This window comes from Athalia rosae, chromosome 1, assembly GCF_917208135.1.
Source record: "Athalia rosae chromosome 1, iyAthRosa1.1, whole genome shotgun sequence".
Taxonomy (NCBI): Eukaryota; Metazoa; Arthropoda; class Insecta; order Hymenoptera; family Athaliidae; genus Athalia; species Athalia rosae.
Genome location: NC_064026.1, coordinates 7,271,407 through 7,285,847, shown reverse-complemented (window position 1 = coordinate 7,285,847; position 14,441 = coordinate 7,271,407). Strand labels below are relative to the sequence as shown.

Here is a 14,441-nt window from a genome sequence, read left to right as displayed (position 1 = left end):
CGACCCCCCCACCCCCGAATCGGTGTCGCTCAACCAGCCACGAGAATAGAAACCTAAAAGCTCACCTCGATCCAGCTTAGAACATTCCACTCGAATATCAACATTATTTCCACTAAAAGCTTAACCGATCGATTCCAATTCAAAATATATTTCGCCGCAATGGGTCGCAAGACTCCGAGAATCACGCGATTATCTTTCAAAATCTCCAGAAGTAATTAATTTATATTACCCAATTGACATCGGGGTTTCCCTCCACGGGCGTATCGTCAAACATTGAAGCAATTCTATTACCTACCTTTCGCTTGATTGAATTCCAAACATCCGAAAGGATTGCGAAAAGATTCGACTACTCGTCGAAGAATGAACATGAGAATAAAATTAGATGAATAAAAAATCTCTTGCTTTCTAAAGGACTACAGTCCCTGCAGCCTCCCTATCTATAGGTCCGTCTATATAATACCTATACCCCAGTCTCCAGGATTTTCTCTGACAGGGCCGACCTTCCATTTCGGCGTCTCCTCAGAGTCGGGGCAGCCTAGGTTCTGTCTGTACATTCAATCAACAATATTATTGTAGAGGACGTGCCTCGTAAGACGGACCCAGTGGGCAAGAAAAGCGTGATGAGAATTTCTATAGAGAAACTTAACTCGGCACGGCGTTCCAGGCTCCAAGTTCCAGCTTTGGCACCGGTCAGTGGTTCGCCGGAAGTAAATTGAAAACTGTGAATTGGAAAATTGCTTCTTGCCGGAACTGGAGCCCAACGTCCGCCAGGGACTAATCCGGGTGATTATTTTTCGAACTCAATAGATCGGATTGATCGGTCTTTATCGAGTATCAATCGGTTCCACGCTCCCCTGCGGAATTCATCCTTCGCAACCGTTGCAATTCAAACCAATCGCTCCGGAGCCCAAGGAAAATAGTGGAAAACGTAATTCTCGAGATATGACCTCACCTCTTATAGATATATCCTGAATCTAGTGGAAAGGCGAAATATATTTCCAGACCTAATTTCAGAGGCGATCTATCTTTTTTTTTTTTTTTTTTCATTTTCCGTTGAAGGTGGAAGGTTCGTCGTGACCTCGCAGGGGGAATTGCATATCCGTGCCGCGAGGGCGGAAGATGGAAGAGCAACTTATTCCTGCCTAACACTTCATTCTCTCACGGGGGAACGACGTCGGAGCGATTCTGCTACACTTACGGTAACAGGTATGTGTAGATATATATATACAAATAACATTTTTTCTCCTTCTTTATAGATGATAAAACGTGACATCCTGACGGAATCATGTTTCATTATAGTAGGACCACGTGTTATTCATTGAACCGAGAAAAAACCTACATCGTTGTTCGAGAATTTCACGATGAAGATATTTTGGCGCGAGTTTTTCTTGCAGCAATCTGAAAGTATAGCTATGCCGGTGCAGACAAGAGATTCCGGCTTTTATACTACCACCGTTTTCTAAGAGACGCAATTTCTTTTTGTCCGGGCGTATATCCGATATTAAGTCGCTTTCACCTTATTGTACGTACCTATACCTATATACCTAGACGTTTAACGCCGACAACGAGCGCGTAGCATTCGTAATTTTGAGGGGTGGGACTGACGCTATGCTTTTTCTCTTTTCATTTCCTTTTCTTTACTTTTGTTTTTTTTTTTTTTTTTTTTTTTTTTTTTCACCGAGATGTTTGCACGAATACGAGGAAAATTTGCACCATTGCTCGAGAATTCTCATACAGTAGTTATGTGTATAGGTAAAAGCGTACTTACAAAATCCAAGATATTCGCGAGTTTTTCGAAAATAAATTTGTGAACAAGATTTCTTGATGTGAAAACTTTCCGATAATATGCGTCCAAGATTCCCATTCAGGAGGCGAGTCATTCAGCACTAACAATCGCAATGAACCAGGGTAAGCAGAAATAAGGGTGAATAACGCAAGGAAGGACGAATAAAAGGGTATAATGTTACTAATAAAGGGAGAAAAAAGTTGATGAGAAGCAGGGTAAGTGAAAGTGACATTGAGATGTTCACCAAGAAGGTAAAATTGCGGTGTAACTTATACCTATAAACGGGTGAAAGAAGAATCCAATATGCCCGTCGACCTGTCAGCGTTTTTATACGGTTCATCAGTCACGCGCTTATTAGATGTTTCTTGCGTAACTTTTCACGAGCCGCATCAACATCGTTCAAACTTACGATATATTAATCCGGAAATCGTCCGTATACACATTTACAAATATTATTTATACCGATTGAAAAGTAGATTTTTCTTCCGCAGAACAAAGCAGGTCCATGCCCCCGATGTTGACCCAACGTTCGCAGATGGTGATATCAGCTGAAAGGGGTTCAAATACCCACCTTACTTGTTCCGCTCAAGGAAGTCCTCCCCCGGTATTCACGTGGTACAAAGATGTAGACGGTTAGTTGGGTGATGAAAATTTTTTATCGGAATTATTCTCGACACAGAATATACGAAAGAGATACGTAATTGCGTTGCACGATTAGAACTAGCGATGTTTCCAGTTTTGAAACCGTGTAAAATCGACTCTCGCAGGTCATCTACTTCCGGTAGAATCGTCCGGCCGTATACAACTCTGGGGAGATTTAATGCAGATCCGTCGGGTTGATGCCCAAGACGCCGGAAGATACGTTTGTAGAGCGAGTAACCAGTTCGGAGAACAAAGGGCGGAAAGTCACTTGGCCGTCACTTCGAAGCTCAACGCCAGAATTCATCCTCAGATTCAGGTAACCCAGTTTCAAAGATCGAAAGTTTTTTTTCTTTTTCTTTTCGTTCTCAAACAGCTCCGCGGGGCGTTCGCCTCACGCTAGTCTTCGATGTGACGAATTTCGTCCGAAGATGGAAAAAATCTAATAAAGTCGAATTGAAATACTTGCTGTACATGGTTGCTCGAAATTATCACTTCAGACGGTGAACTCCGGAGCAACCGCGACGATGAATTGTACGGTCGAAGGTTACCCGGTCGAAAGTGTCGAATGGCTTCACGATGGAGTTGCCATTCTGACGGGTCAGGATGCGAGAATCAATCTGCAGACTCCATTGGTCCTGGTCATAAGTTTCGTCGGTCGTAGGGACAGAGGAATGTACCAATGTCTCGTGAGAAGCGATAAGGAGAACGCTCAGGCAACCGCAGTAGTTCAACTGGGGGGTAAGTGGATTCGATGATCCTTATTCACCGTATTTTACCATCGAATTTTCCGAGTTGTGGCAGATAACAACGCCACGAATCGATACCTATAACGACGAATAGTTGTAACATCTATTTTATTAACAGTTGGAATGTCTATTTTGTTGTTAGACGATGAAATATCTTCGGAAAAACGTCGGTGGGCGTTGAGCGGTTTTGAAAGTAAATATGTGGTGAAAAAAATTTTTCTCACGTACTCCGGTAAGAGAGAGTTGTAATTGATTACCCTACCACGCGGTAAACCCTGGGAAGCTATCTTTCTCGGGTCGCAAGTGGAATACAACTGCAGAATTTTGCGTGAAGTGAATTCGCGGGTGGTTAAATAATGTTGACCTCGGGAAAAAACTTCTAAATTTGTATTATCTCGTTATCAAGTAGTTGAGTTTACCTACTTGTCTCTCTTCGTGTAGTACATAGCCATACACCATACTAATCGCGGACTTAGCAGCAAGCTTTACACCGCGTTTCTGATCCAGCTTAAACAAAGCCGAAGGTCTTGTTCCAAGGACGCGGCAAGGATCAGGGTACCCCTATCCTTCGCAGGCACCGGAATTCAACAATAGGACACCGGAACCCTAATCTTAGGATCGAGTCATGGATTCATTTGTGTAACGGGCAAAAGTGAGATAATTCGCGCCCGTTCTCAGATGACTCGGCTCGTCTCGTCCTCCGCGAATCTCTTGGTCCATAAGTTTTTGTCGGTCTTCTCTTTTTCTTCCGACATTTTTTTCGTTCGCTTCTTCTAGTCGTTCTTAAGCAACAGAGTAATCCCAGCGTTTCGCCCGATATTCCGAAATGCATTTTGTTGATGAATCTCATCGTTGTCAGAGGCCCCCGTCGACTCAACGGATACGCTTTGTCTAATGGATTAAAATGGCCAATTTTCCAATAGCTTTGTAACCGCCTACACGGGTACCTCATACCTACCACTACTCTCGGTATGGTACAGGTTGGTCTACTTGGACGCGCGTGTTTTACCCCCTCGCGTGACCCGTCTCATTTGTTATAGAAATTCGAATACATTGGAACGAGCACAGCCGACTTAAAACCCCGAGGCTTATAACGCCGACGAACGAGGGTCATGAGCCCGCAATTTTCCTAAGTGGTAACTAATCAAAAAAAAAAAAAACTGATCAACGCGTTAGTTACATTCACCTTTTATGGAAACATCGCATTTCCAACCAGGTGATCGATAATTCCCCAGTCGATACCAATCTACTGATTATAATCTCGTCACGTTATGGGCGATGTTAACGGTCGAACGTGATCCAAGCAGACTCCGTTCTAGATTAACGACCACGCTATTCTCTTCACCCATGAAGATAAAATTCACCTAATTTATTCTATGCAGATACCGTTCCCGAGCTGCAGTACACGTTCATTGAACAAGCTCTTACACCTGGAAGGCCCGTTTCTCTGCGATGTTCGGCGACCGGATCTCCACCACCTTCGTTCACATGGCTTTTAGACGGCCAGTCATTGAGCGAAATCGTCGCGGGTCATAGGTAATTTCGATGTCGTTCGATTGAAAAAAAAATAGCGATTGTTTTTACCACGGAATTTGAACGATCCTGTGAATTTCAGATACGCGATTGGTCAGTACGTCGATCAATCCGGTGATGTAATTAGCCACCTAAACATATCGTCGGCCGGTTCAGAAGACGGTGGATTGTACACCTGTGTAGCTTCCAACGCGCTAGCTAGCGTTGAACATAAAGCAAGACTGAATATTTACGGTGGGTTGCGTTTCCATTGCGTTTCCACGGTGCGATATGAATGACTTGAAAATTTGAAAGATGGTTTACCGCGAAGTATCATTCTAGGATCACCTTACATCAGGTCGATAGGTCCCATCAGAGCAATTGCGGGAAAAGACATAACAATCGCTTGTCCGTATTCCGGGTACCCGATCACCTCGGTCGAGTGGTCTAAAGGCGGGGTCCAATTGCCCCTCGACATCAGGCAAAAATTGAACGAAGGTCTTTTGACAATAACTTCGGTGGACACGAACGATAATGGGACGTACACTTGCACGGTCAGGAGATCAGGAGAAACTGCGAGCAGAGATATAGTGCTCACCGTTAGTAGTAAGTGCGATGTCAATTTCTTGGTGACGACATCTTTTGAGCGGACGAATAAAAGAGAGATTGGAAAATTGTAAGATTGTCGGTTGTCGAATATCGGGATTGATATAATTTTAGGTCCTCCGGTGATGACGCCGTTTAGTTTTGACCAGAATTTGCAAGAGGGTAAATGGGCGCAGGCTACTTGCAGCGTAACTTCTGGAGATCGTCCGATATACTTCACCTGGCTAAAAGATGGTGAACCAATACCACCGGCCCTTCAAGTGAGTTACCGCACTGTTGCATACAAGTCGTTCGATCGCGTAGGGAAACGTTATAGTTATGCAACTTTAAAATCTGAATTCGATCTACGTATAGTCAAGCGAGTAAAGCTTGCGTGGTTGTTTTTTGCTCTCTTTTCAGATCGAAGAGAAAGTTCAAACGTTTTATAGTCTTCTACTTTTTCACGAAGTTTCATCCCGCCATAGCGGGGAGTACACTTGTATCGCTACAAATCATGCTGCCAAAGTAAATCACACTGCCGAACTACTGGTAAAAGTTCCTCCCCAATGGATATTCGAGCCACAGGACATATCAACCCTACTCGGCAATCCCTTGAACGTACATTGCGAGGCGAAAGGATTTCCTCCGCCACAAATCACCTGGCTCAGGGGTCACGGGAGATCGTCGAATGACTTTCAACCGTTGATCGGATTGGACGGAAGAATAACCATTCAGCCAAACGGTTCTCTATGGACAGCTTCCGCTGGTCCTCAAGACGAAGGGCATTACCTCTGCCGAGCGAACAACGGGATCGGTTTGGCTCTCAACAAGCTAATTTACGTTTCGGTGAACGGTAAGATGACTCGGATTTTTTCTCACTACGAAATCCCTGACCCGGGCCATCTTGTTATATTACAGAACCTGCCAGATTTGAAATCCAGAGTAAAAATGTAACCATAAGACGCGGCGAGCCAGTCAGTCTCGACTGTTTCGTCATCGGAGATAATCCCATCGAAGTACAATGGACGCATAACAACAATCGTCTGGATTTGAACAACTATCGTCTCAGTATAAGTCAAGTTAAGTCTGAAGATGGACTCAAGTCTCAATTGTCAATTGGACGAAGTGACCGTCAGGATTCGGGGGTGTACAGATGCGTTGCCAGCAACGTGTTCGGGAGGAGCGAACATCTCATTTATCTCGCTATTCAAGGTAGGTCCGATTGTGGCGAATTTCATTATTCGAAAATATCGAGCTTCGATTATTTGAAACATGATACGCTGATTCATCTTACATGCGCGTCTTTCTTCAATTAATACTCTACCTGTTCGAAATCTTATTCAATCTTTTGACAGAACGGCCAGACCCACCGATGGCTCTTGAAGTGATAGAAATTGGCTCCCGATCGATAAGGCTTTCATGGAAACAGTCGTTTGACGGAAATAGTCCGATAATCAATTACGTCATTCAATATCGTCCGCTCGGTATTAGCGTCACCGAAGAGTGGGATCCTACCCAGACTCACAATATAACATTCAACGCCGGAAGCACGAGCATAAGTGGAGCGACCAACCCGACGCAAAATGGTTTTTACATCCCGTATTATTACCCGCTCATATTATCGTTATTACGGTCGTACTCTCAGAATTACCCACAGTTTTATATTACCCGAAAAAAAAAAAAATTATCCCTCGGAATATTCCTTTTACTTTATTTTGTGGCAAAACTGATTATGGAAACCTACATTCCCAATATTAATTTGCAGGCCTTGCTCATTATGACACAATGGGTGCTGACCAGGAAATGGCCTTGGTCAGTGGACTTCATCCAGCAGTCACCTACACATTCAGAATGTTCGCCGTCAACGCTATCGACGCGAGTGCACCTACGGATTCAGTCGTCGCAAAGACGCAAGAAGAAGGTATTTCCGGTTTTTAATTGTTCTTCCATCTCTGCTTACACAGATTCCTCTATTGGTAACGCATATTGATTTCCAGCACCGATGGATTTTCCCCAAAATGTCAACGTACAGAGCGCAGGACCCGGAGAGTTAATTGTCAGTTGGCAGGTAATTAAATCCAATCTGTACGCGGGTTTTAGATCATCTTTATGTTTAACGACTTGCATATTTCAAGTGCTTTTTTTAACGCCCCCTCTTTAGCACCTATTTTTTTTTTTTTTTTGAGGGTCACATAAGTAACTGTTGTACGTAAAAATTTCGCAAAAATCCGAATCAACACAATTTATGCCACTGGCAAATTTTTTTCGATATTGATCATTACCGGGGAATCCTTTAGACGCCGTCCAGAGACATGTGGAATGGCGAACTACTGGGTTATATAGTGACCTGGTCCGAGCATTCCTCGTCAACTTCGGGTGTCAATCAGAGCAAGAGTCTTACGGTGAATGGATGGGCTACGACAAAAATTCAGCTGACAGGCCTTAGAAAATTCACGAAATACGACATCACCGTCAGAGCTTTCAACAGCATCGCCAGCGGGCCTCCTAGCAGCCCGATTGTTGGCACGACCCAAGAAGGCGGTAATTATCCGAATTTTAGGCAGATTTGAGAAAAAAGCTCCTCTTGTGCTGTAGTATACCTAACGAAAACGTCGTACGATTTTGATTCAGTACCGGAAGCTCCTCCGATTCAAGTAGCGTGTTCACCATTATCGTCACAAAGCGTCAAGGTGTCTTGGGGAGCACCCCCGACGCATCAACATGGAGGGGTCATTCAAGGATACAAAGTTTACTACAGACCGGTCCCGACCGATAACAGTAAGCACTTATTTGTCATTCTGCAATATGTTTTAACAACATCAACATCGCGTTGACCTTATTAAAACTCGTTGGTCTACAATCGTGAAAATTATGTTTACAGTGGAAATATCAACGGTGGGTGAAGTGAAGCGAACATCGAGCGAGGAGACTTATCTTCATACGTTGTACAAATACACCAACTATTCGATCAGAGTTTTGGCCTACACGGGAGCTGGCGATGGGGAACTCAGCCCACCTACGTATTGCTCGACGGAAGAGGATGGTGAGAGAATAATGAACGATTTCGCATTTCAACCGTCCCCGATTTTCAATTACGCATTTTCATTCGCTCTGGCATCGTTCATTTGCCATCAGTTCCGGGACCCCCTGCTGGTATTAAAGCGCTGGCTTTGACTGCCGAAAGCATTCTCGTCTCTTGGTTACCGCCATTGCAACCAAATGGGCATGTTTCACTTTACACTGTCTACAGCCGGGAGGCTGGAGCGACAAGAAATAATACCCATACGATGCATGACCCTCCGTCTTCGGCAAGCGATACCTTGACGATGGAACTAAGAGGCTTAACGGAAAGGTAAGGTGGGGTTTTCGTTTGAAGTTTCAATGATGTGATCGTCGACCCAACATCCGAAATGAATCGCAGACTTCAACCAACGTAATTCTTTACGCCTCCGATAAATGATGTTTGCATTTCTTATCCAGACAACTGTACGAATTTTGGGTTACCGCAACGACGGGATTGGGGGAGGGTGAACGGACTACCATCGTAACTCAAACTACTGATACTCGAGGCGAGCATCATTCAAGTTTAAAAATAATCTTACAATTAGTGCAGGTTCTATAATTATATGAATATAATCCGTTTGCTCACAGCGCCTGCCAGAGTTGCGTCTTTTTCCCAGCTAATGCGAAGAGCGGTTAAATCTTCGGTCACACTTCCGTGTCTGGTTGTCGGCAATCCAACTCCCCGTCCGACTTGGACGCATAGAAATAGTCAAGTAACCACAGGAAGACATTACGAGATAACGGTTGACGGACACCTAAACATTCACAGTAAATAGCACACCGCGTCATCTCCTATTATTTATTGTAAATTTTTTTTCGTCGAATGAGGGGTATTTAACTCCTGACCGATGTTTCTAGGCCTAGAACAGTCCGTGGCGGGAAATTACACATGTTCAGCTACGAACTTGTTTGGAGACGATTCGGTAACTTACACTCTAATAGTTGTGATGCCTCCGCGTGCGCCAAAATTGGAATTGCAATACACGACTACGCATAGTATTCGACTTCGCTGGAACCATCCTGACAACGGCGGTGCGACTATCCAAGGTGAATCATATTTTCTTCTCTCGTAGAATGAGGACTGGGATGCGTCGAGTATTGACTATAAATTCTGGGAACGATTGATTATATCTAGGGTACGTCTTGAGCTACAAAAGAGATCAGGATGGTTGGGAAGAAATCGCTGTTTCTCCGGAACAAACGGCGTACACATTGAGTGACCTTAAGTGCGGTTCTTCGTACCTCGCGCATTTAACCGCCCACAACAGAGTCGGAACCGGGGAACCCAGTGGATTGATCAGTGCTCGGACCAAAGGCAGTGGTAATGAAAGATTTGAATTTGAAAATATTAAAAAAACCTCGAAATTCCAAAATCGATCGCCGAAGAGGATAAAAATATGATTTTTCCTTCAAGCTCCTTTGATACCGAAGGAGAAGGACATGATCTCCACGAACTCAACGACGTTGCGACTCAATCTGGTTTCGTGGCCAACGGGAGGGTGCCCGATCCTATACTACACAGTCGAGTATCGTAAGCGAGGTGGTTCGGATCCATGGATTATGGTAGCGAACCGAGCGACGGAGAATCTGATAATTCGTGACTTAAAACCAGCGTCGCGGTACGTTGTCAGACTCACGGGGCACAACGACGCGGGGGCAACGGAAACTCAGATGGAATTTGCTACCACAACGATAAGCGGTGTCAGTATCGGACCTCCTAACGATCTCATCATGGACAATGACGCGCCGAAAAGCGTTCCTAGCCAGAGGGTGCTATACATCGTTGTTCCAGTTGTGTGCGCCTTAGTTCTGGTCCTTTGTGCAATTTTGCTGGGATACGTAGTTCTGAAACGCGGCAGGTAGGCTTGCATTTCGATAAATTCTTCGATTTTTGGCGTCCATCTAGATTTGTAGTTCCATTCCTTTCGCGTGAAACCCTATCAGCCGTCCTCTGCAGGCTCTGTCTTGTCTTCTAGAGAGAGTGGCGGCTACCTGGGAGAAATGATGGCCGGGCAGCAGCAGCAATTGCAGCAACCAGCAGGCTTAGGTTTGGCCCAGCCGTTGCAGCCCGGGATGCAACAGCTGGGCCACCAGCCCCACCATTTGACGAGCTGCATGTCAACGGTCCAATTGAAATCAACTGCGGAAAGAGACAACCGCAGGAACCACCAGGTTTACACCAGCTCCCCGGTTAAACAAGAGAACCTGAAACCCAATGATCATGGTTCAGGTAGAGATGATGTTACAAATCTGTCTGATCTTTGGAAATCGGAAAAGTTGACGAATTGATTATGCTATTTTTCGTTCCTATAGGAATGTACGAGATCAGTCCATACGCTACGTTCAGTGTGCCAGGTAGAGAAAACCGTTCGGTAACGACTGCCACTTTGGATTACACGATGCAATTCAAGACTTTCGGCCACTTGGAAAACGAGGACATAAATATAATCGACTATGAGAGATCGAGTATTGATTATGAGAGGTGATAATTGATTATTACAATTTTCCGACCGAGCGAACATTCCCGATTCTTCGTCAATAACTCTTTTCGCATTCGCAATTAGATCGAAAACACCGAGGTGGCACAAGCAGCGATATTTTCCGAGCATCGCAGAGGCAGAAAGTAAACTCAGATCCAGCAGGCAAGGATCGGGAAGCGATACTTCTGGTAGTCCTTGCGGAGAATGTGCTGGCCCCAGTTACAGGGTACCCGTGAAACCATGTAGAGGTGGGCGCTCGTGATTACCAAAATTACCCGCCACCCAAACCGCCGCAAGCCCCTTTCGGCCATAATTTATTAGATTATTTTTCCTGTGGAGTGCACCCGATACCAGAATCACCCATTTTTCTCTGAAGGGTTTGTTCATTGTGAAAATGTTTGGAGGTGTTCGATGATATTATCCTTTTCTGCACTGTCTGTGCTGTTTGAACGTTCTAAGGCTAACAGCCTTGAAGTTTCATGAAGAATGTGCCCAATCGAAGAATATGGAGAGTTCTGGCATCCCTGGGTTTAAATTGAATTAATCGATCAATTCGCAGATGTATTTTCGAGAGGTGTCGAGTCCAGCACTGAATCTAATAACGAGGGTTCGCCGTTGGCCAGGAGGCGTAGCCGGCAACCAAGCAGGTCCACTCGCAGGTAGCCAAGGTTTGTTTGTTTCCACATAGCACTCATGTCAGTCTCATCTTTTCATTCTCCTTCCCAAAAAAAGACTGTATCGTTGGTTGCACAGGATCTGATTATGGTAGCGTATCGGGTGAATAATAAAAGTTCTTATCGGCAAATGAAAGTAAAACGAGAATCGCATGCGTCAAATAATCTTGCAACCAACGCAAGTCTTTCGTACGGGTTTGTAGTTTCCATCGTTTAATTGTTCAATTTTTTGAAATAAATGTTACGGGATATCGGACATCGGGTGGTGATGTGCTCATGACGCTATTTAGTCAAATGAACGGTAACGCTGCCATCGTGAAAGCGGTTCAATTAATTATTCATTGATAAATAAATTAGCGGTTCCGCATATTTCATACAACCGACCGTAAAACTGTCTAGGATGTCCGGTAATTCCGTGTAATTACTTTAGTGAAGGGTAGGCAGGTATAACATAAGTAACCAAACAGTTTAGCGAATAGCTGGTCTTAATAAATTGTTAAATTCATTACAATTGAAAAATCGCAGAGGTCAAAGACCACCGGCATCAGGATTTTCGGTTACTAGGTTCCTACACCCACCCTTATATACCTATACACTTTTCAATAAATGGGCAATTCTTGTCCAGAGTAAATGTTATTTCCCCGACCCATAATTTTTCCTTACAATTAGTATCGGCCCTATTTCATCGTCATTAGTAGTTTATGTAGCATGGTGTTTATATTAGTTCGATAGAGTAAAATCCCAATGTACTGCTTAGCGATAGTGAAGAATTTTCAAGTCTCAACGAAAGACATCAAATTTCTACTGTTTTCGCGATATTTCCTATAAGATCTTTGATTGGTATAACGACGACTTTAATAACGAACCATACCTTCGGTTCATTCCTACACCTGATCCACTCTGTGCAGTTCGGTGGATGACATGACGCTATTACCACCAACTGGATTTAGCGACAGTCGAGAATTAAGCGAGGCAGAATGCGATCGTGATTGCCATGCACTTTCCATCGCTACCAGACACGGGGGCAGCCTTGGCAGACTTCCGATCGAAGCGATCGAAACTATGCTCGCCAGGTAAAATAAAAAAAATGCTATTCAGTAAATGAGAACCCAGATATACACACATACATATATTCGTTGTCCAAGATGTTAGAATGAAACCAAATGATGCATGCGAAAAGCTGATTGTCAGATTCAATCCAAAAAAACTTATTATTATTGGCTTGATGATTGAATAATCGGAGAGCAATTGGGAACCTTGGTTTAGCAAGAGCGACTCAAGTCTATAAAGATTAAACAGTGCAATTAATTTATTCGATTTCAAAAACGCGGGGCGTCCGTTACTCGGTATATCTACAGAAATTCTAGGAATGCATCATTTTCATTAAACAATCCCGTACGATTTATAATAAATTCCGTCTTTTCTGACCCTTCACTCGAACAAACAACTCGGAAAGTAGCTAGCAAATAAATGAAATGAAAAAATAATCGGCAATATGTTTAGAAAAAAAAAGGCAAAATATAAGCTGCTACCAAGACTTAGGTCGTTCTTGCACCCAGAAATGCACCTCTCGTTGTATAACAAATTGTATGCTTTGTTTGTCATAAAATAGTAATGAGTATTCGAGGCTGTAATCAGAGCCATAACGAAACATAACTTGAGTCAAAATTTCCTTTGCGGAGTAATTGGAAACGATGAACCTTATTCGTTCATAGATATCAGCAAAGAAAGGAGCAGGAACGGCAGGAGTTCACGATTCATGTTTGAGAGAAGGTAGAGGGAATAACCGGAAACGGACGATCCATAAATGCAGCGTATAAATTGCAAAACTTTCGTATCATGTACAGGTATAATGAGTAACCAAACTAGTCTCGTTTGACAAACTATTTACAAGTATCAACATTTTTGCACATTTTACGTTGAAAATCAAATTACGTTTATCGTCGCATGAATAACTTAATGAACATTTATTCGGTTTATTAAAAGGAAAAAAGTATAAATATATCAAAATAATAATAATAATATTAATAACAATAACAATAATTATATAACAAACCGTTATATATTATGAATATTATGAAAGCTGCAGTTATATTGAAACACTGCCGCCAAAGGGTGTTATATTTATTGAAAAAAAACCTTAAATGAATGTACTGATCGATTGTTTTTATTATGTAATAAGAAATTTACAAAATTATATTGTATATACATACAAATATAGGTATATACATGGTATATGAATGTTTTAAAAGTCGGTCAATTTATGTAGGCAGCTGTCTAAGAATAGTGGAAAGATGAGTGCGTATTCAAGGTGATATAAATGTGTTACGCTACGAGTAACGCATCATCAATCAACCGCAATTGTGCGTTAATTCGTGAATAATTATTTTGACTCGTTGTCGTACGTGCATATACTATATGATCTTGAGGATGGAGAAGCAATGAACCATCGTCGTCAACAAGCCAACAACTAGCCATTCGCGTTCGTTAGTCATGACTCTGTCTATAATCCAATTGTCTTATTGTTAGTTTTATTGATATGTTCACGATCGTTTCTAATTGAAAGCAGACAATTAAATTTGTGGTAAATGTAATAAAAATCGTGCCATTCTATCAAATCGAAACTAAATCGTAAAGACTTGTCACGAAATGTATATCACGGATAGCGTTATTGCTATAACCTTGTCAATTTATATATATGACCTATTTTGTATCGTTGCATCGGTCTGTATGCTACTAAAGCATTGATCAATAGTCCCATCGAAGCCCAAGAAAATAATAATAATAATGATAAAAATTGAAAAATTATTGTATACTCTACGTCATTTTACTTCACATACATATGCATATACTAGCGCATTATTTTATACAGTTTTTTATATAAGATAATGTAATATAATACCTATTATAGGCTGTAGAAATATTATTATTTTAATTCGTTTAAAAAATTTAA

General features: G+C 42.6%; 1 protein-coding gene across 3 annotated transcripts in view; it reads left to right on the top strand.

The window, feature by feature from the left end:
• Window positions 1–13,624, top strand: part of LOC105685933 (Down syndrome cell adhesion molecule-like protein Dscam2) — a 123,108-nt gene extending 109,484 nt beyond the window's left edge. Inside the window, exons 7-34 of one of the 3 annotated variants that reach the window (XM_048653361.1) lie at window positions 1,060–1,206; window positions 2,278–2,418; window positions 2,554–2,744; window positions 2,926–3,166; window positions 4,557–4,710; window positions 4,790–4,941; window positions 5,029–5,292; window positions 5,407–5,552; window positions 5,692–6,124; window positions 6,190–6,483; window positions 6,627–6,857; window positions 7,037–7,192; window positions 7,269–7,339; window positions 7,569–7,812; window positions 7,903–8,049; window positions 8,153–8,314; window positions 8,407–8,623; window positions 8,752–8,840; window positions 8,923–9,102; window positions 9,193–9,381; window positions 9,470–9,655; window positions 9,749–10,193; window positions 10,311–10,564; window positions 10,648–10,816; window positions 10,899–11,062; window positions 11,374–11,473; window positions 12,397–12,561; window positions 13,204–13,624. In XM_048653361.1, the coding sequence (XP_048509318.1) occupies window positions 1,060–1,206; window positions 2,278–2,418; window positions 2,554–2,744; window positions 2,926–3,166; window positions 4,557–4,710; window positions 4,790–4,941; window positions 5,029–5,292; window positions 5,407–5,552; window positions 5,692–6,124; window positions 6,190–6,483; window positions 6,627–6,857; window positions 7,037–7,192; window positions 7,269–7,339; window positions 7,569–7,812; window positions 7,903–8,049; window positions 8,153–8,314; window positions 8,407–8,623; window positions 8,752–8,840; window positions 8,923–9,102; window positions 9,193–9,381; window positions 9,470–9,655; window positions 9,749–10,193; window positions 10,311–10,564; window positions 10,648–10,816; window positions 10,899–11,062; window positions 11,374–11,473; window positions 12,397–12,561; window positions 13,204–13,255 (5,384 nt within the window). In that variant the 3' untranslated portion in view covers window positions 13,256–13,624. Of the gene's footprint in view, window positions 1–1,059; window positions 1,207–2,277; window positions 2,419–2,553; window positions 2,745–2,925; window positions 3,167–4,556; window positions 4,711–4,789; window positions 4,942–5,028; window positions 5,293–5,406; window positions 5,553–5,691; window positions 6,125–6,189; window positions 6,484–6,626; window positions 6,858–7,036; window positions 7,193–7,268; window positions 7,340–7,568; window positions 7,813–7,902; window positions 8,050–8,152; window positions 8,315–8,406; window positions 8,624–8,751; window positions 8,841–8,922; window positions 9,103–9,192; window positions 9,382–9,469; window positions 9,656–9,748; window positions 10,194–10,310; window positions 10,565–10,647; window positions 10,817–10,898; window positions 11,063–11,373; window positions 11,483–12,396; window positions 12,562–13,203 lie in introns of those variants that run through there. The other 2 variants (XM_048653364.1, XM_048653375.1) reach the window with 2 other exon arrangements.
• The last annotated feature ends 817 nt before the right edge of the window (window positions 13,625–14,441 follow it).